This window comes from Lacerta agilis, chromosome 9 (assembly GCF_009819535.1).
Source record: "Lacerta agilis isolate rLacAgi1 chromosome 9, rLacAgi1.pri, whole genome shotgun sequence".
Taxonomy (NCBI): domain Eukaryota; kingdom Metazoa; phylum Chordata; class Lepidosauria; order Squamata; family Lacertidae; genus Lacerta; species Lacerta agilis.
Genome location: NC_046320.1, coordinates 33,783,503 through 33,809,021, shown reverse-complemented (window position 1 = coordinate 33,809,021; position 25,519 = coordinate 33,783,503). Strand labels below are relative to the sequence as shown.

General features: G+C 39.5%; 1 protein-coding gene across 1 annotated transcript; it reads left to right on the top strand.

The window, feature by feature from the left end:
* Window positions 1–275: 275 nt before the first annotated feature.
* RXFP1 (relaxin family peptide receptor 1) lies at window positions 276–25,287 on the top strand. Its single transcript, XM_033160659.1, has 18 exons — window positions 276–504; window positions 6,633–6,788; window positions 9,096–9,185; window positions 10,503–10,608; window positions 12,945–13,016; window positions 14,245–14,316; window positions 15,042–15,113; window positions 16,614–16,685; window positions 17,678–17,752; window positions 18,133–18,204; window positions 18,615–18,686; window positions 18,969–19,040; window positions 19,801–19,872; window positions 21,892–21,963; window positions 22,638–22,867; window positions 22,971–23,381; window positions 23,965–24,183; window positions 25,000–25,287. Exons 1-18 carry the CDS (start codon window positions 459–461, stop codon window positions 25,260–25,262), a joined length of 2,244 nt encoding a protein of 747 aa, XP_033016550.1. The 5' UTR covers window positions 276–458; the 3' UTR covers window positions 25,263–25,287.
* The last annotated feature ends 232 nt before the right edge of the window (window positions 25,288–25,519 follow it).

Genomic DNA, 25,519 nt, shown 5'->3' with positions numbered 1-25,519 from the left:
ACGAGGAGAAAAATCTCTCCTATGAAAGTTAGTTCATGCTTTTGGTTAGAAAAGACCTACTTAAATGAGATTATGCTTGTCTAATCACTTCCCAGTCAGTAATTTAAAATAAATCCATTTTAGCTGTATTGATAAAATGATTATTTTGGTCCTAATAGGTTTGATCAAAGCACATGTTTCCCAACTTTAGTCTGTAACAGACACAGAAACGGGAGCCTGGAGTAAAGAAGGAGAGACAGTCTGTTCTTTGAAACTTCCCACACACACCCCTCTTTTTTCTGAGTTGGATGGCTCTGCTCAGACAGAGAGAGAGAGAGGTTGCAAAGGAGAATTAGAGACAGAAAGCAAGGAATGCAATGGAAAGGAAGCTTCTTCTAACCAGAAATAGAGACTGTTGAGGTTTTGTATGAAATCTGCGGGACAACACTAGCTCTTTATTTCTCTGAAGCAAGACAGAGATGCCATCTAGTTCCTTCTTCTTCTTCTTAGCTATTGAAGTGAATGGTGAGTACATTTACTATTTTCTATGTTAAAACAAAATCAAAAATTCTTTCTAGTAGCACCTTAGAGACCAACTGAGTTTGTTCCTGGTATGAGCTTTCGTGTGCATGCACACTTCTTCAGATACCAATCTGAATTCTTCAGATATTTTCTATGTTAACACTGATAGGTGGGAAACTCCAGCAACTGACTTTTTTGTTAGTTAGCCATTATGATTTTCTTTTTTAAAAAAAAAGAAGAGAAAAGAAACCCCGCACAAAGATTGCCACAATTCTCTGGTGTATATCTGGAATTTTGAGAGACTGACATTTCAGATATATTAGAAATACAAACGTTAGGTTTGTTCAGCAGCTGTTAGCACACCAGCATGCCAATACACACCGTCTTTTTAATGATCTGTAAGTGTATGCTTAGCTCTGAATTCTAGAATCCCAGCACTGATATTAAATACAGCTTCAGACTGGCTGCAGAGCTGGATTCAGAATTCAGTGCTGCTGCTAAGAATTACAGTATACCATGGTATCTGTGGCTGATTTTGCTTTTTAGAAGTTTTCAGGTGTTTTAACATTCTGTTTCAAAGTAGTGTGTATGTCCAGTTGGCTGAAGCTTACCACAAGATTTTTATTCCTGCCATGAATAATGAGAAAACTGGCAAAGTTTTGATCATCAATCACTTCTGTGTGGCTTCGTTGATTTAAGTTATGCTAGCAGGGAGAGTGCCTTGCAGGTCCTCTAAGAAATGTCTAATTGCTTTGAAGATTTGTGGGATGGTTGTGCCGCATGATAATATTAGCTCTGGCTTATATTTGGCATAGCAAATAACTGGTAAATGTGACTGTGCCTGTGGCTGAGATAGTATACATAAAATTCTATAATATTCTGGCTTGTTTTTGACCAATATATTCAATATATTTTATTTTACTTTTCTTAAACTTTAGATAGATGGATAGATGGATGGATGGATAGATAGATAGATAGATAGATAGATAGATAGATAGAGCTATAGTTGAAATACTTATCTATGGGGAGGGAGGAGAATACCTTTCCTAAACAAAATTATGGTCCTGTATAATGCAAAAGCAACTTTGAAAGAACATCTTAATCGACTGACTTGTCTCTTTAATCATATGCCTTTGAAAATTTCCAAATGACCTGTGCTGTCCATTCACCTGCTTAGAGACATGGGTTGGATACAAAGACTTCTTCCGTTACAGAAAGGTTTCCTCTGGTGAAGAAGGGAACCTCTGGAGCCAATCCAAGTCTTCCTCACAGACATCTAAACAATATTGGGCTCCCCCGTGGCAGTGAGGCTGCAGCCTCCCTCTCCCTTCAGTTGCCTCAGGCGTCAAATGCTGTGGGCTGCAGGATCTTTGGCCCTTCCTCCCAAGCTCTCTGGTTCTGCTCAGCTGGGTGTATCATACAGCCTGTCAGGAACCCCTTAAACTAGCTTGCTGTCCTCAGGCATGGTGGAAGATGCTGTCTTAGTGCCAGTGTTGAATTAAGATTCTTCAGCCAGTCCCGTCAGCTTCTATACATGTAGTATGAAGTGCAATGTTGTCCTTTGCCTCAGGCAGCAAAAAAATGGAAGGCATAGGGCGGTGATGGCAGGCACTGTGCCTGCTTTGGCCGTATACCTTAGGCCAAGTAACTGTAGATGGAGGAAGTTGGCAAAGCATTTTGAACACCAGAGTGTTGCTTAAGCGATGGCGTTATGGATAACAGCAGTGCACCTTTTTGGGCAGCTGAAAATGCACAATGGAGCATTGGTCCAACGTAAGGCATCCATCCATAATCCTAATCATGCTGCCAGCACGCTAGCTTCAGTAGTCTGTGAGCAGCATGTATTAATGAGCACACTGTTGTCCTTGAGTTGCATGCTCTGTTGCACAGAAAACGTTGTTAGAGTGCAAACAACAATAGGGGAAGAAGGGGAACTAACATCAGACTGTAAGAAGAAGAAGGACTTAGGTTGTTTATTAGAAAAGCAAGCAGTTAGGCAGCTATTTGCTGTGGAATTTGAGTCTCCTGCTTCTCTTCATACATATCCACAATGACTAAGATATTAGAGAATGCCCTCTAATATTATGCAATAGAGCCGGGGAGGGAGGGAAATAAAAGTTTTATCCTTCCCTGCAAAATAAGTTATTCCTGATTCGTGTCAGGCTATTATTATTAACATCATTTAATTATATTTATTTATATCCTGCCTTCTCCCCATACTGGGACTCAAGGCTGCCTACAGATAAAAAGAGAGAAACATAGAAAAGATAGTCATTAAAGAGGAAGTCAACACTAATAGATTTAAACCAATATAAAATATGTTAAAAATACAGATAATAACAACAACAATAAAAGCATCACAGCAGTAGCCATTCCCTTTCATTTCTTAAAAGCCTGTTGGAATAAAAAGGTTGTCACCTGCCAGCTAAGATCAACAAGGAGGGAGCCAGTCCAACTTCCCTAGGAATGGCATCCCAAAGTCTCTGTTCAACGTTTCCAAACTGCATTTCTTATTAATTGCACTGTTGTTTCAATTTTCCTCTTGGTCTTTCCATGTATACACCTTTCATTAGTTAGTTAGTTAGTTAGTTACATTTCTATCATACTTCTTCCTCTTGCCACCCCCCCCCACCCACAACCCTGTGAGGTAGGCTAGACTAAGAGGCAGTGACTGGCCCAAGGTCACCCAATGGATTTCATGGCTGAGTGGGGATTCAAACCCTGGTCTCCCAGGTCCTAGTCCAACACTCCAACCACTACAGCATTGTGACTTCAGTATCAAAGCGATTCACATGCAAAAGTTTGCAGCAGCTAACACTGAACATCTTTTTATAAGATGATATTGTATGTTATCTCAAGACAGCCCAATGAACATCAGATGATCACAGATTATTGAGGGTTCTTATATTTTTAACCTTTTTGGAGAAGCGATCTTGGGGTATGAGGTCCAAAACCTGCTTGCGCTCTTTTCTGTGACAGTTTGATTTCCATATTCTCTGTCTTATCCTTTGGCAATTTCCAGTATTGTCTTAGATGACTCACCTAGCATATTTTTAACTTTGGGAAATCTTGTTTTAAGCCCTAAAGCTCCAGAGACATGATTGTTATTATAAATGAAGTGCCAGCATGATCAATGTCACATATATAAAGCTGGTGGCTGAACAAAAAGTCTGCATCTAAAGTGACATTAAAAGAGGGACAAGGAAATGTCACTTTTGCACACAGAAATACACGGCAAAGGCTCTATTTCCTCAGGAAAGGCATTTTTAATAAGGCTGGGATGAATTCTCTCCCCTGTTTCTCAAAATTCTCTACAAAACAGGAGCCAGTTTTCTGCTGCTTCCGTAGAGGAGGTGGAGAGATTTCTCTTAAAAAATCAGGTGTCAGTTACTGCTTAGTTTACTGGGCCTCACCAGGAAGTGCAGTGCCAACAATGGGAAGCTGTGGAGAATGTGGTGCCCTGACAGGAATGCCTTGTGATGCAACAAAACATGGTATAAAAGATGCTACGTTAATGTTTTTCAGTTCTGTTTATGAGCAACATTTTGTTTAAAAGTGTGCCAGAAGGGAAGGAGCAAAGCCGTTCCCAAATGATTGTGAAAACGCAAAGGTTATGTTCCAGATGTTTATTTCAGGAGTCAAAGTCTCATTTCTGTGCTTTCACCCAGAACTTTTATCTCTGGAATGAAACAAAAACAGTGAATACTAAATATGTGAATAAACACAAATGACCACCCAAATACAGGAAGGACACAAGCTGTTATGTTATAAGAGTATTCCTCTAAAAGTGTATAGTTCTGAACATAGCTAGCTGAATGAACACTTTTTATTCACTCGGCACTGGCTATGAACTCTCTCCATGTGGTAGAAGAGGAAACAGGATTGCTAACAAGATTTTCTGCAACCAGCATATCGTTTAGGGATGGAGACCTCTGCCCCACTCACAAAAGAAGACACAAAGTTGCATATGCTTTGTGTCGCATCTATATTTGTATCCTCTTTTGCACATGGGGTGGAGGGCCTAAGAGTAAATCAGGGGCCACACATGAGTAATAAGATGTCCAACAGACAGCATGTCAACAGGTGAAGCTCTTCTCATCATTGTATTTCAGTACTGCCCCCAGAAATGCTCAACCTGCTGAATTTCTTTCTGCCCACACAGCTGTAAAAAACATGAACCCTGCTGTTCTCCAAAGCAAACCTACACCAGGCAAAGAATTCAAGTTACATGAGTTGCAAATCAGTTGTGTTGCCGCAGGGCAGGCATGTCCAAAGTCCGTTTCGGGGGCCTAATCCAGCCCGCTAGTCAGTCTAATCCAGCCCCTGTGGCAGTTTATTAATATCCCCAAAAGCTCAACAACTTCAATCCTAAAAAAGCTGAACAAAATTGGGGTAAAATTGGGAAGAAGAAAAAAAAAAGCTCAACAACTTTTGCCGGCCCTCACACATGTTCACTTCATCAAATCTGGCCTTCTTTGGAAACAGTTTGGGCACCCCTGCCATAGGGCTTTCGTCAATGGATCTTAAGCTGACAAAACTATGTTCAGCCTAAGATTAGACATGGTATTTCAAGAGGGGTGGTGGTAATCAAGAGAGATTTAACAGCCACAGAAGCAAGGTTCAGGTGCCCATGCTTGGATAAATGCAAGATTAAATTGTGAAAAAGCGAGCAGTATACATTTAAAGAGCATTTGTTGCTGTTTTTCATTATGTGTACTTAAATGTTTATTAAGTAAATATTAAGTAAATGTTTATTATTAAGTAAATGTTTTTAGAAAGCGCCAAAAATTGTACTGTGAAGGCACTGGCCTGATGTCGATAATCAAGGAGTCCCAAAGTAAGAGTGCCTAAAAAGAAGGAACAAAAGACTACTTTGCTGTGCATGCACCATAAATGTGAAAAATTAAAGGATTGCTCTTGCAGTGCTGCAACTGCCCTTGCACAATGAGACCCAGTGTGGTGTAGTGGTTAAGAGTGGTATACTCGTAATCTGGGGAACCGGGTGCGTGTCTCCACTCCTCCACATGCAGCTGCTGGGTGACCTTGGGCTAGTCACACTTTTTTGAAGTCTCTCAGCCCCACTCACCTCACAGAGTGTTTGTTGTGGGGGAGGAAGGGAAAGGAGAATGTTAGCCGCTTTGAGACTTCTTAGGGTAGTGAAAAGCAGGATATCAAATCCAAACTCTTCTTCTTCTTCTTCTTCTTCTTCTTCTTCTTCTTCTTCTTCAATATGTGCATATCAAGGCTGTTTTCAGAAGTGATATGAAGAACACGTGCTATTATTGCATCTGTTCTGCGTGTCATTCATGTGATCAGGGAGAACAGCAACAGAAGCTGCTGGCAGTTATGTGGGATGTGCACAGAACTTTTTGCTCCTTAGCCTGGAGAACCTGCTTTTCCTTCCTCTGACCAGCATTTGATGTAATAATAATAATAATAAAAATAATAATTTATTATTTGTACCCCGCCCATCTGGCTGAGTTTCCCCAGCCACTCTGGGGACTAGGAAACCAGCACCTGAACCTGCATCAAGAAGGCAGATCAGTTCTAAGATAGTAAAATCAATTTGGTTTCTCAACTGGAAACTAAGGAGGAAGTTCATGAAGTAAGGTACAGTGTGTTCAGTTGTGACCCCATTTGAATCAGAGTTTCATGCATTACTGAAACAACTTTGGGTGTAATCACAGGGGAATGGAAAGTCTGCATTTGTTCTAGAGTGTTCTGAAGAGCTATTGCAAAAACAGGCATGCACATTTTGTTTGTGTGTATATATTATACAAAAACTAACAAAAAGTATGCATAATAACATTTTAAATTCTATAAATTCAGTTGTGCACTCACATTTGCAACAAATAAGCATGATTTTAGGACATTTACTCTTAGAAGAAGGTTTCAGTGATTACTTTAAGTTAAACTTACTTTTATATAAATGTTTGCAAGAGTGCAGGCTGAGGATCACTACAAATATAGCGTGGGAAATTAAAAGAACTGGTGCAAAATTATAAGTAACCCCAGCTGTGACACAGTCTTAATTCAATGCATTTGAACAGTTCAACAATGTAACCTAAACATTGAAAACCTTTCAGTAAAGCCTAGCCTCTTTCTGGTGTTGTTGTTGTTGTTTTTAATAGCTCTTCATGCTGCTTCAGGAACTCAGGATTTTGGATTTGGAATTGCGTGTCCTCTTGGCTATTTCCCTTGCGGGAATATCACAAAATGTTTGCCTCAGCCCCTTCACTGCAATGGGATAGATGACTGTGGGAATCACGCAGATGAAGAGAACTGTGGTAAGTTGACAGTTTTTCCACAGTGGCTCTCAGTGTGAGTTAACAAAGACTGTGGTATTGCATCACAATTCTTGTTTTCTCGGGACTACTCTGACAAAAAAACTTGGTATTGGGTTGGGTGTTTTTTCTAAGTATTTTTTTAAGCATTCTTTTAGCATCAGTCTGGTATAAGAAGCTTAATTAGCAAGACTCTAAAATCACCTCATGTGCTAAGAACAACAACAAACTGATTTTGTATATATTGAACCTTTCCTATCTATCTATCTATCTATCTATCTATCTATCTATCTAGACAATATTTTCCCCCACTTTTTCCACTAAGTGGTGTACAAAGAATACAACACAACAAAAATGAAAGTAAGTTAAAACAGAATTCAGTTAAATGCCTGCTGGAATGATGGTGATGAGGATGATGATGAGGATGTCTTAAGTATGTGCTGGAATTTCAACAAAAAGGAGGCCTATCTGACCTCAACTAGAAGGAAGTTCATAAAATTGGGCCCATAATACTGATCACACAATACTGATCTATGGTGGATACAAGCGATGCATCCGAGCCATGAAGGACCACAAACGTTGACTCCACCGAAGACCTCAGTGATGAGGCAGAGCTGTAAGGGATCAGGAGGCCCTAAGGTATCCTGTACCCAAGTTGTTAAGGGCCTTGTAAATTAATACACAAACCTTGAACCTGGCCCAGTAGTGTATGGGCAGCCATGGTACAAGCTTTTGAGCATGGAGCTATATAATGGGATTATGATACAGAAAAGATGGGAATTCGCTAATGTGAATGTAATAGGACATATGTCAAGGAACTGGAACAATAAACAATATAGGAACTACATATGGATGTATATTAGTATATATGTAAAGCACACTGTTCTGCATGTTCAAGTGATGATTAAACAGTGGATAGATATCATTTGCTAATGAAAATCGCATTAAGGCTGGAATCCTAAACATATTTCATGGGCCTTGTTGAACATTGCAGGACTTCCAAGTAAACATGCCAAATTACTTGGTAAACTGAATTGACTTCACTAGCACTAATGCCTGAATCAGTGCAAGATCATAACCATAGTGGGGAAACAACCAGGATTTTTTAGGGTGGGTGTGGGTGTGTACAGGGGCGTAGCAAGGGGGAGCATAGGGGGCGGATCGCCCCAGTTTCCATAACGGAGGGGGTGACAAATTATCAAGGAACAGTTACTGCCCTAATAGGGCGGTTTATTAAAAAAAAAAAACTTTTTTTGAAAATGCCTGCTCCAAAGGTCTTATCTTACTATACTAGGGATTATATAGCTATATATGAAATTTCATGCATATCGGTTAATATCTTGACCCTCCTCCACCAAAATAGCTGTTTACTTGGCTGTTTTCCTATGTTGTGAAGGCTGAAATTTCAGTTCAGTGGAGCACTTACTGTTCCCTACCCTAACCCTGTGGAAAGCCATCTAATTAGACTTTAATTTGATTTTGAGATGTTTTTAGGAGGTAATTTAATTATTGTTTGATTTTATACCAATATTAGGTATCTGATGTTAGCCACCCTGAGCCCGACTTCGGCCGGGAAGGGCGGGATATAAATAAAAGTTTTTTATTATTATTACTTGTTATTATTCCTTTGTAAGAAAATATGAAATAACGTAAAACCATTTTTGCGGGGGGGGGGGGTGACAAGAAATTTTCTGCACCGGGTACCACCTGACCTTCCTACGCCTCTGGGTGTGTAAGCAGCCTTGGAGGGGAAAATAGTGGTCCAAAATGGTCCCGGTTGTGGTGATTAGAAACATTGCTTCTATCCTATCTTTTATTGTAATTCTTCAAAATTGCTTCTTGGCAGAGAACAAACTGTTTCTGGCAGAGTGCACACTCTCCCCTTTGAATAATTGTGTCATAGCAGAGGAACATGGTTAGAACAAGAAGGAGAGAAATACAAATGGTTTTCCCTAGTGCAGTGTGTCCAGACTTTTAACTGAGCAGAAAGATTTGTGTCTAATAAGTAGCAAATCCATAGCTGAATAATTTTATTGTTTTTGACAGTGACAACACCCTAAAGGGCCTTCCTGCCCTCTAGTAGTAGCTGGAAAGGAGGCACAGTGCAAATGGGGGAAATGGAGGGGAGCATCATCAATGGCATATCATTTGTGAACTAAAAAAAAGCAGCAGTAAATACCAATCACATTCACTGGATTCCAGACATGGGACAAATAAATGAACACATGCAATTTCCATTGGAATTCTCTGAGACATGTTTAGAAATAGTAAATGATGATGATGATACTTCTACTGTGTAACTTCTATTAGGTGATAACAGTGGATGGTCTCAGCAGCTGGATGCAATTTATGATAAAAAGGCTTTCCAATATTCCTTGGACTTGGAAACAGATGAATGCTGTAAGTAGGAAGAGAAATAAATTGTTTACTTGTAGAATTTGAAGGGAAAGCATCCCACAGATCTGGTGACTGTGGAACCAAGTTTCAGTGGGCATGTGGACATTTCAGTTCTGTTTTAGAAAGACACTGGGACACAAAGCTTTAAAAGAATATAACTTAAAATTGCTTTAAATCACATTGATCAAGTGAAAGATGGAATGTGTGGCCTCAACAATCCTGAATTAAGCCAGGATCATGACGTAATAATAAATCATGGTTAATGCAAGCAACAGTTCATAAATTATTTCAAACCATGGTTTCAAATTCTAGATTGTTGGCCACAGACAAGCCATAGTGAGTTGGCTGAAATCAAACATATGATCCTACATCTACAATAAGCTAAGCAAACCACAGCCTAAGTGTTACACATGGACCAGGCCAGTAAATTTTGAAGTTTACAGCATGGCACAAATGGTTATTTGAAAACACTGCTGATTTCCACAGGACTTGCAGAGTGAAGAAAGAAGCATCCCTCAAGTTTTATGCTTATTGCAGCAATGTTTTCAGTGAAAATTGCCCGACATGTTTTAACGAAAAGTCTTCTTTGTAAAAAGGTCTTCAGGTGCCTTATTCTGCTTCATTCATTGAGGCAACTTATTTATAGGTCAATGCACATTTAGCAATATTTACATAACAAATTATTGCTTTCAGGCACTGGCTTGCCTCTTCCTTTGCCCTTCTACATTTGCACCTAACTGTGACCCTTTTCAAAAGTTTAAAAAACCATTTCCTGTCATCTTCAGAATATGTGAAAATAGAAAGCTGCAATATACTAAGTCAGACAATTAGTCCATCTAGTTCAGTATTGTCTACACTGAGTGGCAGTAACTCTTCAATATTTGAGACAACTTCCTATCAGGAGATGCCAGGAATTGGACCTGGACGTTTTTGTGTGCAAAACATGTGATCTCCCACTGAGCCGCATCTCTTCCTAACTTGTGAATGGGGAGCAGAATCTTGTCAACAGCCCTCACCTTGTCCTCCATGCAATCCATGTCATTGTAGCCCATTGGCTACAATGGATGAAGTATGAGTTAATTGTCCTAAGCCAGCGCTTGGGAACTAGTGGTCTTCCAGATATTGTTTGCCTATAACACATCGTCCTTGATGGCTGTGTTCTAGGTGGGGCTGCTGGGAGTTGTGGAGTCCAACAACCTCTGGAGGGCCACATATTCCCCACCCCTAGATTAATCAATGAGTTGATTTTACCACCTCTCTCTTTTCTCTCCTCATCATCATGCCAACATCTGCCTCATCTATGGCATTGTCTTTATCCAGTGGTTGGTTCTGTGCCAATAGAATGTTTGTGCCGTGGTTTAGAGCTTGACTGCGATGGTGCTGGTTTGCTCGTCATTCCTTCGGTCTCTTCTAATGTAACTATGATGTAAGTAAAAAAAAAGTGGTAAATTCTGGGTATAGCCTTGGATCTCTGTTCAGCAGGTGGTAAAAAGTTATCAGGGCTAGGTTACAACTGGTATGTAACCCACAAGGTGTTACTGGCAAAGCATGCAAACATGCTCCTAAGCCAGTTTCTGAGATCCAGCTTGAAAGTGGATGTGAACAGAAAGTCTAGGATACTGCTATCACCCTCAGATGAGATTCTTATTTAGTGCGCACACTGTACCATTTTGGAAAAGGGCAAAAAAGGAATAATAAACATCAATGCCCTCTAGTGAGAAATAGGAATTATTTTTAAATTTTAAACATGGTTTTTTTATGCTGGCACATGACTGCAAGACCAATCTCTGATCATTAGCCATGCTGGCTGTAGGCTTATGGGAGTTGATGTTCAACAACATCTGGAAAGCTGGGTTACCCAGCTCTGTTACATGCATTAAAAATACATTTTGTAGGGACTCTTACAATAATGAAGGAATTTAGAGAGTTGGGGAGAAATAAAAGTTGTGCAAGTATTGCTTCAGGAATAACCTCATCCTACCTACAACAAATGGAAATACCCCTTTTAACACATTGTTAATTTGATGCTGCATGATGTGCTGATGGGTACCAACTTTGATGACTTTAAAAGTCTGGCAAGTAAGGATATAAGTGCTACTATAATCCCAGGGATGCGGGTGGCGCTGTGGGTTAAACCACAGAGCCTAGGGCTTGCTGATCAGAAGGTCGGTGGTTCGAATCCCCACGACAGGGTGAGCTCCTGTTGTTTGGTCCCTGCTCCTGCCAACCTAGCACTTTGAAAGCACATCAAAGTGCAAGTAGATAAATAGGTACCGCTTCAATGGGAAGGTAAATGGTGTTTCCGTGCACTGCTCTGGTTTGCCAGAAGCAGCTTAGTCATGCTGGCCACATGACCCGGAAGCTGTACGCCAGCTCCCTCAGCCAATAAAGCGAGAGGAGTGCCGCAACCCCAGAGTCGTCTGCTACTGGACCTAATGGTCAGGGGTCCCTTTACCTTTACCTATAGCCCTAGGATACTTGAATTCTTATTGCTGGGCAATAACCATGGGAAAGTGGCTATTGTGCTGCTGAAGGGATTCCCATAGGCACCTTCTTGGCAATTGCGAGAAAGAGGATAAAGGGCCAGTTGAGGGTTTGGGTCTGATCAAGCAAGGCTCTTATTATGTGCCTCTGTTCTTAATTATAGATTTATTATTAGTGTTGAAATTTCTGGACCCATTTTCAAAGTTGATGATGCTTATTTATTTATGAATTTGTGAATAACGTTTGTTTGAAAATGGCCATCTTCGCTGCTCAGGGTGCTTAAACTGAGCAGTGCTGAAGGAGAGAAAAATTGTCTAATTTAAGGGCCATATCACCACTACATTAAGAATCAACCTGAGCTTTCTAAATTGAGGCTTATTCTGTGTGTTTGCAAGTTTTCAGCCTGCAGTTGTCTATCTGTGACTTGATATGTCCTTTTTGCAAAGAACCGAGTTTAAATTTTTATGCCCATTAGGTTGCTTAGTGAAAGGTGTGCTGAAGATCTGTTCCAATCACGGGAAGAGTAATTGTCTCATACGGCACAATTAACCATAGGAAAATCCTTTGCTGAGTTCTGTGACTAAAGTATTTCCTGTATTGCGAGGACCTCTAGGGTTTATACTGTTAAGTGCAGAAAAACTAAAGAAAGGCTCTTTTTCATGAACTGCTCTGTGTGGCGAATGTCCTTATAAAAGGTTAACTAAAGATCTTCACAATTAACTATGTTTATGCTATGAACTAATTGAAGGAAGTTATTAAGGACATAAGACGGTCCCTACTAGATCAAGCCAAATATCTAGTCCAGGATCTGTACTCTTAGTGGCCAATCATATGCTTATAAGAAGCAACACTGCTTTCCTCACTTGCCATTCTCAACAACCATCCAGAGACATTTTGCCCCTGAAATAGGACATAGTACTGTACATAGCCACTTCAGCTAGTAGCCACTAATAGCTTGATGAATTCATCTAAAACTGCAGTTGTTGAAAAAACCGGCTGTTAGCAAATAATGCTCATGCACATATATACTGTACATTTATTTACATGCTGATTGATTTATTCTGATCACTTGTCTCCCATCCTTCGGTGTTTCCACTAACAAGGTGGCTTACACTAATACTGAGCAAGCAATAAAATCAACCTACATAGAACAATTTCATTTGTGGAAATGTTTGTCAGCTGTATAACCTGGTATCATTAAAATGTGCATGTACTGCGTAGTGGTTTGATGTATGCTGTGAGTCATTCATCTTTTGTCTGTTTGTTGTTGTGCTACAGGTCCCTACAAGGGAATCAGCTGAGAAAGCTTATTGCCAATGTTTTCAAAAAATATCAGGATCTTCAATACCTGTAAGACAACATTTAAACTTCAAATTACCAACCTATTGCAACATAATTGTTTTGTGATGTAGTGGCCAAGGATGAGTTCACACCTTGCATTTATCATGGGAAGTGTTTGTTGAACTATGGTTTGATCACTTGACTGCCTAACATGCTACCATCATGGATCTGCTGGCTGTACAATTAACTGACATTGGGAGGCAAGTTGAGAGGTGATAATTGTATCAGGTGTTTGTGTGAACTCAACCTGAAGCTACAATCCTAGCCACATTTCCTTGGGAGCATGCCCCATTGCATCGCCTCTTATATGACCTATATAAGATTGCAAACACAAGGTTATGCTTCCAATTATGTCATGTACATGTAAACTGTTGAAACTGGTGGAGTATACTCACAGGTATATGTTTTCAAGATCCAGAGTAGAAAGGCTCCTATATGAACTACAAGCTCTAATATGAACATATTTATGTTGTTCATCCAGGCTGTTCATTGGAGCCTAACCAATTGTTTTATTCATATTTGAGCCTAACCAATGGATGGTCAAAAATAACCACTCAGATTCTTACTGGCAGTAAACGTATCCTAACGTCGATCTTACTGTCTGTCATATTATAAAGAAGTATAGTTTAGAACAGAGCAATACGACAAAGAACCAAAAGTAAACTTAGCAAAACAGTTTGAGATTCTACATATGGGTGGGTATTCTTTGTTCTTTAAATAATTTTTCATTGTAATCATGATTAATATGTTGTTTAAATGTGATGATTTCTGAAATAATCTTGTACTGATTGAAATTTAGTTTTTTGGACAGAAAGAGAACAAGCATGTTGATTATTTTACTTTCCTTTTACAATATTTCTTCAAATGCCATATAGTTCAACCATTCTTGTATCTTGCACCCTTTTCTGGTCACACATTTAAGGACAGTTATGACTGTAAATTCTGTAGGAAAATATAGTACTGTACTGTCATTAAAGGAGGCAAATAGTGGAAATACAGAATACAGTTGTTTGATTTGCTTTGGTCATCTGCTCAGTTCTCTATCGAAAGCCACAGTCACACTTCCCATATTTTAATTATAGGAGAGATACATTTTTAACATAAAAATATTAAAATGTTGAGGTCCCTGAGAAGCTGGACTAAATTATTATTATTAACATTTTATTGGTGGCCACCTATATCATTCAGGCTCTGTAAATATTTTTTTAATGATCTTCTATTGTCATTATCTTCACAGGTACCTTCAAAATAATAACATAAGTTTTGTGTCAGGACATGCTTTCAGAGGACTCTATAATCTGACAAAGCTGTAAGTGCTTCCCCTGCAGTTCTATAGTATATTCAATATATTCCCACATTAATAATTGTAATAATGACTTCAGTAGGTTCGTTGTCACGTACATAAACAAAAAGTGTCATCCGACATCCCAGTAAGAGTCTCTAAAATTGCCCAACTAATCTACAACCAGAAGCTGTCAATGGAAAACACAGGGTGTACTGCTGCAGACAAATAACGTTTACAAACTCCGTGTGATATATGCCTAAATCTGACTGGTAGGGCGGCAGATCCTAAACTCCCCACCTCACCCCTGCAGGCCATTTTGACAGGTGGGCAGGACAGTCAACCACCTGATGATACCTGGTGTCACATGAGTCAACATCAAAGGAATAATTGGCTTCTCACTTAATATGTGATCCTGATACTTTGATTGCTTGCAGTCAATGCATGCCAGCCAAGGAAGAATTGGGAGGCCACTCCTGTGTGCTCCTGATTCTTCTTTTTTAGCTGTAGGTCAAGGCTATACAATGTTAGGCAGGGATGTAGAAAACCCAGTTGGAAATCCCACTCAACTACGTACTTAACTGTTATGGCGCATTCCCACACACAAAATCATGCTGAAAGTGGCCATTCTGAAAGGCCCTAGGGTTTCAAACACCACTCTGAACAATTCAATAGGATAGAAAAAAATGAATGGATGGAAAACCAAACATTGCTCAATGACCTTCTATTATGTTTTATTGGTCTTGTTTCAGATATCTGAGTCACAACAAGATAACCTTTTTGAAACCCCATGTCTTTGAAGATCTACATAAACTTGAATGGCTGTATGTACTGCCTTTGTGTCTCCATTAAGGCTACAACCCTGAACATACTTACTGGGGAATAAGGCCCATTGGATTCAATGGGGCTATAAATGATAAAGTGAGAAGAGGTGCTGTTTTAAGGATTAAATCCTAGATAACTGTATGGAACATATCTGACTAGATAGACATGCATAAGATTGTTCTATATACAATGCACATCACAACCTCTTCCCTATCTCTTGGCAAACACTTTGCCAAGAGAATGAGAAGGGTCTCAGTTTTGCAGGGGGGGAAACTGTTTGCTTTTTTCCTAAGGGAAAACTACTGTTTTGGAGAGAACTTTGCACCTCATGAAATGGAGGGAAAAGGAAAAACCATTGAGATTTGCTGTTAAATCCAAACAAAGATTGTTGCTTTTCTGGAAGTATTATTTGCTTTTCTGGAGAAAAAGATTATTTGCTTTTCTGGAAGTATCCTCGGTGGGGGAAATGTTCACTCACATTTTTATTCCTTTAAGAAACAGATCTAAATCCGTCTGTTTGGAAGATGTGTTTTGACAGGGTCATCTCCCTTCCCCATTCCTGATTTTAGCTTGGACAGAAACCTGTAACTAGACTTCTTAACACTATTACCATTTTTTAAAAAATAGAACAGTTTCATTGTTACTGGTAGTTGTGATTTAAAAGCAAACAATACTGAGCAGAGGACATTAGTGACATAGCTGTCAGTATTCTGAAGAATTAACTGCATGACAACTTTTTCTACTGCACCTTTTCAAAGGAAGTACTGCATTGTCTTATGGGATCTGTGATATACAGCAGCTTCAAAATAATGTTCTGTGAAGTGTCAAAGTGCTCATCAAGCACTGCAGAAGCTGACAAGAAAATTGTTCACTTAAATTCCTTTCCCTCCCACCCCCAACCTATTTTTAATCTCCGGGGGGGGGGGAATAGTTTCTGTCATCATTTTGAGATAAGAACACACTTACCTAGAAGTGAAAGCCACCAAATTCAGCAGGACTTACTCTTGGGTAGACATGCATAGAATTGTGCTGAGGATCACCTGTTTTAATTGTATTTTTAAAAGTTTTACTCGTAAGGTTATTTCCAGCAAGCTTTTTCTCCTGAAAGGCAGTGGTTTCAGAAAAATTGCCTCTTAAATCATAGTCACCCTCAGTGTGGTCACGGCGTTTGTGTGCCCATCTGAACCACAAACTGAGATGATTGTGTTGATTTCATACCAATAACTCTGTGTGAATTGGCTTTCTGTGCTGCAGAGGTCCCCAGAGCCTCATTTGCAGTGGTTTGAATGAAATGGGTCTATCATTTAGTAGCTACATAAGAACCTGAGTTCACAGTGTATGGACTAGAACATGAAATGATTGGCACATTTTAAGTGGTTGTATGATGCCATGATAGCAATCCATTTTTAACTACTGAATATAGCTTATAAATCTGGGGAAATAGGTTGCTATGACTTAGCAGTATTTTTAACCTAATTACACCATTTTCTGTTTTACAGCATAATTGAAAACAATACAATAAAATGTGTCTCACCACTAACCTTTTATGGGCTGAACTCACTAATTCTCCTGTAAGTATTGAGAAATTGATGTAAAATACCATTTATAATTTTAAAAATTACAAAAGCAAGGAGCTATGTTGAACAGGATAGTATCTCCAACCTCTTCCCCACTCCCATTCCACCCCCACTCCACATGAGAGAATAACAGTTAATGTACTCAGGGGCGTAGCAAGCCTCTGCGCTGCCGGGGGCGGTGGCGGTGCAGAGGCACCCCCTGGGGGAGGGGCACGACGAATGCGTCGTGACGTCGTTGTGACGTCACGACGCATGTGGATGCCGCTGAAAGGGGATTTTCCCATTTCCACGGCTTTTTTGGCGCGAGGGGTGGGCCAGTGAGGAGGGGGCGTCACGCTTGTCCCTGGCATGATGCCCCCTCCTTGCTGGCCCACCCCCCGCTGAAAAAAAATGGTGGAAAAGGGAAAAAGGGGAAGCAGAGCAGGCGCTTAAGGCTTTGCCTCCCACTTTCCCCCTTCCAGCGGCTTTTTTTCGGCGGGGGGGTGGGCCAGCGAGGAGAGGGCATCACGCTTGTCGCTGGCATGACACCCCCTCCTCGCTGGCCCACCCCCGCTGAAAAAAAACCGCGGGGGGGGGGGAAGGGAAGCAGAGCAGGCGCATTCAAGCACCTGTTTTGCCTCCCCCTTTCCCACTTCCAGCGGCTTTTTTCTGTGCGAGGGGCAGGTCAGTGAGGAGGGGGTGTCATGCCAGCTTTCCCCAGTTACACTGGCCTCTTTAGGTTGTTCAGAAAGATTGAGAGAAGAGGGAGCTTTGTCAGAGCTTTATGTCCAATAGTGAAGTGGTACTACCACCCTCTTACAGTGACAATACTGTACCATATTACTCATATTTCTAAGTGGAGCATTGGGTTCTGAAACATCTCTACAAGGGGATCAAACACGTGAAAAACCTACTACTCTTGAAGGTTATTTTAAAATAACTGCTGAAACCCAGATAACCATCTTTCCATTACCATCAACCTAATAATATTATTTTTCTTTCTCTAGAGTTCTGATGAACAATTCTCTTGCCCAGTTGCCTGATAAACATCTTTGTCAACATATGCCAAGGATAAACTGGCTGTGAGTCCACATCTTCCTATGTTACTTCATCATTAGATTTGGTTTGAATCAAATGTGTCCCATTTCTTGTTCATAAAGATTCTCTACCAGAAAAGGTTTAGCAATTATGTGTTGAAAACAAGAAAGAATAGTTATTTCTTATCACAAGAAAGGCAGGTTTGGGCTTCTGCCGTGACTATTTATTGGACTGCATTTTCTGTTGATTCCAGTGAAGTTTGTTTGTTTGCACTGAAATGTGGTTTCTACTACAATAGTTCTGGAAGACAGAGTGAAAAGTACAACATGCATGCAGAGTCCTAACATATTATCAGTCTGTATAGAAGTATCTGAGGAATATTTGCTGTTAAGAATTAGCAGGATATTTCCTTTTCTTTCCCCAGGGACTTTGAAGGCAACCATATCCACAATTTCGGGAACGTCACTTTCATCTCCTGTAGGAGTTTAACAGTCCTGTGAGTTTGAAGCATTAGTATTGAGCCAGAATGAGACCTTAATGGTCCTAACAACTTACCTGCATGGGCATTGCTGGAGAAGGAATTACATACAGCTATGGAAGAATCCATGTAACCATTAAGTCAGCCTTGATTTCTCGAGGCATATGGAGCAGAGCCTGATCTGAAGATCTTAGTGAGCCAGAGAAGGGATGGGGAACCTGTGACCTGTGTCCCTCCAGATGTGGCTGAACTCCCATCTGTCTCAGTTAGCATGGCAAGTGGTATGGGATGATGGGAGTTGCAGTCCAACAACATCTGGACAGTAAATTGTAGTCCAAAAATATCTAGTTCCCCATTCCTAGGCCAGAGACTACAAAGTATTAGAAGTCTCACTTTAAAACCCACTAAAATAACTTTTATCATTTCAGTGTTTTGAGAAGAAACAAAATCAGCTCTGTAAATGAAAATAGCTTCTCTGCTCTTCGGAGATTAGCTGAACTGTAAGTAAACATTTTGCCTGAGAGCAGATTAACCACTTTTTTGTGATCACGTTCAGTAAGCAAGCATATATTTTAAATTATTGTGACAGTGTGTGTTTAGTCCTTCAAGCACTAGAGTCAAAATGTCTAAAAAATGGGGAAAGGGGTCAGTCAGGACTGGGACAGTGGCACAAGGAGAAGGGGGAGTTAAAGAAGACAGAATTAGGGTGCTTCTTAAGTTTTGAATCATTGATGGCAATATAATCAATCTGTTTACTAAATTCTGGGGATTTCCCCCCACAGAGACTTGGCTAACAACAAGATCAAATCACTTCCTCAACACCTATTTAAGGATCTGAAAGAACTCTCACAGCTGTAAGATCTTTAATAAGTCCATTGTTCTTTGAATGTAAATCATTAGATGTTTTTAATTGATTTTCTCTGGTTTGAAATCGTGTTAGAATGAAAAGGTGCGCCTGCATGGTATATGGTTTTCTTTTTGAGATAGCTGTCCCCAAAATTTTTGCTTTGATGTCTGTTATGCTTAATTAAGATCGCTTTCCAAGATTATACTGTATTAGTATTGCCCATTGCTTGTAATTTTAGGCTGCAATGTTGTACGTACCTGCTTACCTAGAAGCGAGACCCATTGAACTCAATGGTATTTACTTCTAAGCAGACATTTATATTAGGACATACTGTCCCATAACTCCAGGACTTACAAAGTGAGATCTTCTAAGTGAGAGGCTTCAGTAAGAGTTTTCAATATAATTTCAAATCCCAAAGCAGAAGACAAAGCAAAGATTATTTACTTCAGTTAGGTCACTGCCAGTTTGTTTGCTTTTTTAAAGGAAGCAACTACTCTTTTATCTACAACTCAATATACTGAGTAAGACAAACTTTCTTATAGAAATGCTACTTTAATTACATTTTCTGGGTAAGTTGTGGGTTTTGTTGTTTTTGGCAATTGTTATTTGTTGAATCTGTTTAGTCACAATTTACACTCAACTGCACAATCAATATTAATATGCACATATTTTCATTTTTTGGTAATTGAGTCATGATAACATCAAGTACACATGACAGAACAATAAAATTGCCATTTAAGCTATGACTTACTTTGTTCTTTTGACAGAAATCTTTCATACAATCCAATCCAGAAAATAGAAGCAAACCAGTTCGATTATCTTATTAAACTCAATTCACTGTAAGTGTGTGTCTTCCTTCTGAACAATCTTTCATCAGCTAAGTCAATGCGTTCTAGTATTTAGCTATTCTGTTTTAGAACAAGGTAATTTTAAATTATGGGACGCTGGTGGTGCTGTAGTCTAAACCACAGAGCCTAGGGCTTGCAGATCAGAAGGTTGGCGGTTTGAATCCCCGTGCTATTGGACTATTTAACAGTCAAATGGCGAATTTGATTATAAACAGTGAGATGACTGACTATTTTCCAATACGGAAGGGAACAAGGCAGGGGGGCCCACTCTCCCCCCTTTTATTTATTTTAACCCTTGAGGTCTTGAACAAAGTAATAAGGAAAGATAATGAAATAAAAGGTAAAAATTAGGAAAGAATTCATATAAAATCAGGGCCTTTGCTGACGATGGTAGAGGAGCCAATAGATAGTATAGAGAAATTACAGTGGTACCCCAGGTTACGTACCGTATTTTTCACTCCATAGGGTGCACCGGACCATAGGGTGCACCTCGTTTTTAGAGGAGGAAACAAGATAAAAAAATATGTTTTTCTGGTTTTCCTCCTCTAAAAGCCCTGTTTTTTTGAGGATTAGCTAAAAGTTTTGCAGCTTTTTTGCAAAGGGAAAAGCCCTGGTTTTTTTAGGATCAGCTAAAAGTTTTGCAGCTTTTTTGCAAAGGGAAAAGCCCTGTTTTTTTGAGGATCAGCTAAAAGTTTTGCAGCTTTTTTTGCAAAGGGGGAAAGGCAAAGCTCCTTTTGCAAAGGGGGAAAAATAAAGAAGAAAAGTCCCATTTTTATGGGGTTCAACACACATTTCTGCAGCTTCTAAAGGAAAGGGAGCCGTTTCTACAGTTTCCAGACAGATAGTCTAATCAGCCAGTCACATGTCGCTGGGGAAACAAACAACCTCCCTCTGCAGCACATTCAACAAAGGAGGGCGGGGCTGAAAGGGAGCCGGGACTCTTATCTCTCTCCCGATCTCTTGCTGATCAATTGCTGAGCGGGGTCTTTTCAACACCCCCTTTTCTCTTTGTAAAATAAAAAGCATGATCCTCTTTTGGCCCCTGGGAAATTCAGCTCCAGGGACCACCATTCGCTCCACAACACGCACAGATATTTCCCCTTACTTTTTAGGAGGAAAAAAGTGCGTCTTATAAAGCGAAAAATATGGTACTTAATTCGTTCCAGGTTACAGTACGTAACCCGAAAAGGACATAACCTGAACAATTCGTTCTGCACATGCGCAGACCGAAAAAACCCTAAAAACTGCAAAAAACGCTCTGCGCATGCGCAAATCGTGTACACGTCGGGTTGCGCTTCCAGGTTAGCGGAGTTCATAACCCGAAAAGTACGCAACCCAAAGCGTACGTAACCCGAGGTACCACTATACTAGTAAGGATGGAAGAATTTGTATAATATGATAAGAGATGTGTATATTAAGAATAAAAACAAATAACACAACAGAATAGGATAATATAAGTTTTAATAAGATTGCATGTGGGTGAGGGAAGCAGGGAGGGAGGGAGGAGGGTGGGGGACCATAAGTAATATAACAAGTAATATTGGAAGAAGTATTAAGGAATACTAAAATGTGATACAAAATGCTTTAACATATGTAACAAGAAATATGTAACAGGGGTTGTAAGATTTTTGTTCCTATTTTCTTTTTATTCTTTTTCTTTTTTTCTTTTCCCTCTTTGTATTGCATTAGTGAAATAAAAATAAAAATTTTAAAAAATAAAAAGTCCAATAAACAATAACAGCCTTCTCTCGAATATTTAGGATTCTCATGCAGCTGCTAGCCTACTGTGTGCCTTCAATTAAGTCAAAATACTTGGACATAATTTTGACATCACAGACTTTAGTGTGCTTTGAGCTGAAAGCACTGTATTCAGTAAACTTTGCATTACCATTAATTAACTTGCCAACAAAATACATTTTTAAAGATACATAGGTTATGCTGAAGGAGCAAATTTATTTTTCAGTAAGTTCTCTATTAATAAGACATAAACTCTGTTTCTAATGTTTATAGAAGCCTAGAAGGCATTGAAATTACAAATATCCAAAGAAGAATGTTCAGCCCACTTAAAGATCTTTCCCATATGTAAGTATCATCTACAAAAAGACTTAACAAATAACAAGGATATGTACCGTAACTCACCTATCATCTCCCATAGAAAGGTAGCAGGGAGACCTGCTAAGACAATTCTTTGAGGTCTTCTGTGTGCTAGATAGACCAGTCGATTTTATTTGATTCCATTAGCAAGCTTGCATAAGGATTTTTTTATTACGTAATTGTGCCCTTCTACACTTCATGCTGCACAATTTCTTGTGCAAAGCCTTATGCATCACTGTACATAAATATGATAACTGTTTAGTGCTTGGACACACTGTCATCAGGCTTGTTGCCATAGCTAATGCCAATTTCTACAACAAAATACAAAATCCTATATATAGAGGTTACCTAATATTCATGTACTGTACATAAATATGCAATGTGTATTTATCAAGCATCAACTAAATAAAATTCAGGTCATTTTTCCAACCAGTTCTATTCTTAATCTCAGGGTCATGGGTTTGAGCCCAACATTGGGCAAAAAGATTCCTGCATTGCAAGGGGTTGGACTAGATGATCTATGTGGTCCCTTCCAACTCTATGATTTTCTTTAGATTATTATAGTTTGTACTAGTTCAAGGAATATATGCATTGTATTATAAGGCATACAATCACGTACACCAAAGATTGATATGCAAATTCCCTGTTTTTTTACCCTCCAGATATTTCAAAAAATTTCAGTATTGTGGCTATGCTCCCCATGTACGCAGCTGCAAACCAAATACTGATGGAATCTCCTCCTTTGAGAACCTCTTGGCCAGCATTATACAGAGAGTATTTGTCTGGGTTGTGTCTGCTGTCACTTGCTTCGGAAACATCTTTGTCATCTGCATGCGTCCTTACATTCAGTCGGAGAACAAACTCCACGCTCTGTCAATAATGTCACTCTGCTGTAAGTATCTAGGCATGCCCTGCTCTTTGCTAGATTTTCACCAGAGGTTATTTAAAGAAAGTGTAAATGAGGCTAGTATAACACTCGCACGTTTTCTCCATAGGTGCAGATTGCCTCATGGGAATATACTTGTTTATGATTGGAGCCTTTGACCTGAAATATCGTGGGGAGTACAATAAGCATGCTCAGTTGTGGATGGACAGTATCCACTGTCAGCTGGTGGGATCTCTGGCTGTCTTATCTACAGAAGTATCCGTTTTATTGCTAACCTACCTGACTTTGGAAAAATACATCTGCATAGTTTACCCATTTAGATTCTTGAAGCCAGGAAAATATAGGACAATTTCCATATTAGTTCTCATCTGGATGATAGGGTTTGTAGTTGCTTTTATTCCACTCAGCAATAAGGATTTTTTCCATAACTACTATGGCACTAATGGTGTCTGTTTCCCTCTCCACTCTGAGCAGTCTGAAAGTACTGGAGGTCAGATTTATTCTGTCATAATTTTCCTAGGTAAGTAAACTCCAAGTTCATTTCTCCCCAAAGCAAGTCCTTTATGTTCATGACTGCCCTGATCCTGTAATTATCAGTGCCTCCCTCATGCCATCTGAAGTAATTTGCATTTTTAAAAAACCTGTGTATTAAATTCATGTCAGATTATGCATAATTTGGCCAGAAGACCCTATTCTAATCTGCTCATACTCTGAATATGGATGCTCATCTTAATGCCTGCTTTCATCTATGAAACACAATTTTATATAGTTTTTTTTTAAAAAAATCTCGTTTTACAGCACTGAATTGTGAAATAATGAATTTATAGGTTAAATCACATATATTACTGTGAAGAACAGCTGTAACCTACAAACTGCTGAAGTTAGCAAGACTAAACAAGAGTCAATTAGTCTGCATACATTATTGTTAATGGCGTTTTAATGCTGCAATCTAAAAAGCAGTTACGTCCAGCAAATGTGAACTTACAGATATATTTCTGAACCTTTTACATTTGCACACCATACATACTAGTCATCAGATTTTGAATTTTAACCTGGCAAAGAGACTCCTAAATAGAATTAAAACTGTTTATATTTTGCAACAGGTGTAAATTTGGTAGCGTTTATCATCATAGTATTCTCCTATGGAAGTATGTTTTATAGCGTTCATCAGACAGCGATTACTGCAATGGAAATCCAGAATCATGTGAAGAAAGAGATGACCCTTGCCAAACGCTTTTTCTTCATCGTATTTACTGATGCACTATGCTGGATACCCATATTTACACTAAAATTGCTTTCCTTACTTCAAGTAGAAATTCCAGGTATTGCCAATTTCCTTCCCAATTGCTCTGTTGTTGTTGTTTTCAGTCTGCAATGGGGAATTCAAGGGCAACTTACTTCTCCTGGACCATAGAAGAGGGCAAGTGGGCAAATCTAAAATAGTGTGGGCCCTGCATTTTAAAAAATGCACCATCCTCATCCTTTAAACATTTCTGTTCAGAGTTCCAACCAGCTATGCCTGCTTCCAAGACACTCTAAGATGTAAGCTCAATAATGCCAGCCACTGTATCCTTCTCCTGCTCTCCCTTGTGATATTTTCCTTTCCAAATGATGCTCAACATTCTGTTTAACTTACTCAGTGCTCATTGCACAGGGATGGGCTTTTTGCCCCCTTTGTTTTTTGTGAGGTGTTAAAATTGTACTTTCTTGGGCTTGCTAACAGCATGCTAACACCTCCCTCTTGTTTCTCAGTTGCTCTGTTTGGCTTCAGCCCTTTGTACTGAGCCACCCAATTTTGCTGTTGGAGGAAGTGATGCCTATTTGCTCTAATGCATGTTAGAATATCAATCAACATGTTCAAATGTTTGGCAAGATTTGAAATTTTGCATGTATCCACAGTAATAATATCTGGTCTAGTAACATCCTATAGAACAGGTGGGGAAAACCTTTGGCCCTCCAGATATTGAACTACAACTCCCATCATCCCTGACAATTGGTCCTGCTTGCCGGGGTGGATGGGCTCTGTAGTTCAGCAACATCTGGAGAATCAAAGGTTCCCCACACCTGCCACAACATATACATTTGTTAAAAATACAGAGGCAAAATTAAGTGAATATTGTTTTTGTTCCTCCCTTTAGGTTCTATAACTTCCTGGGTTGTGATTTTTATATTACCAATAAATAGTGCCTTGAACCCTCTTCTCTATACATTAACCACTAGGCCGTTCAAGGAAATGATTAATCATGTTTGGCACAATTACAAACAAAGAAGGTCCTTGGGAGGCAAAAACAGCCAGAAAATGTATGGTCCATCATTTATCTGGGTAGAGATGTGGCCTACGGAAGATACCTCACCAGAGTTGACAAATCCTGCCAATTTTACAGATTCCTCTGAGAGTTAAATAAGTTGACATTCAGCAAGCCTGAATATATGCACATGAAAATGATTCAGAACAAGTTAAGTGCATTAAGACTTGCACACTCAGCACTGTTATCTTGAAAATCCTGCCACATAAAGCTGCAAAGAAACAGACCCCTTGCTCCAGGCCATGGAATCATTTTTAAGCATGACAGAAGACAAACTACTGAGCTACCATGACGTGCATCTATTAACAACTTTTAAAAGAACTAGCCATATGGAGCAGAGGTTGGAATTAAT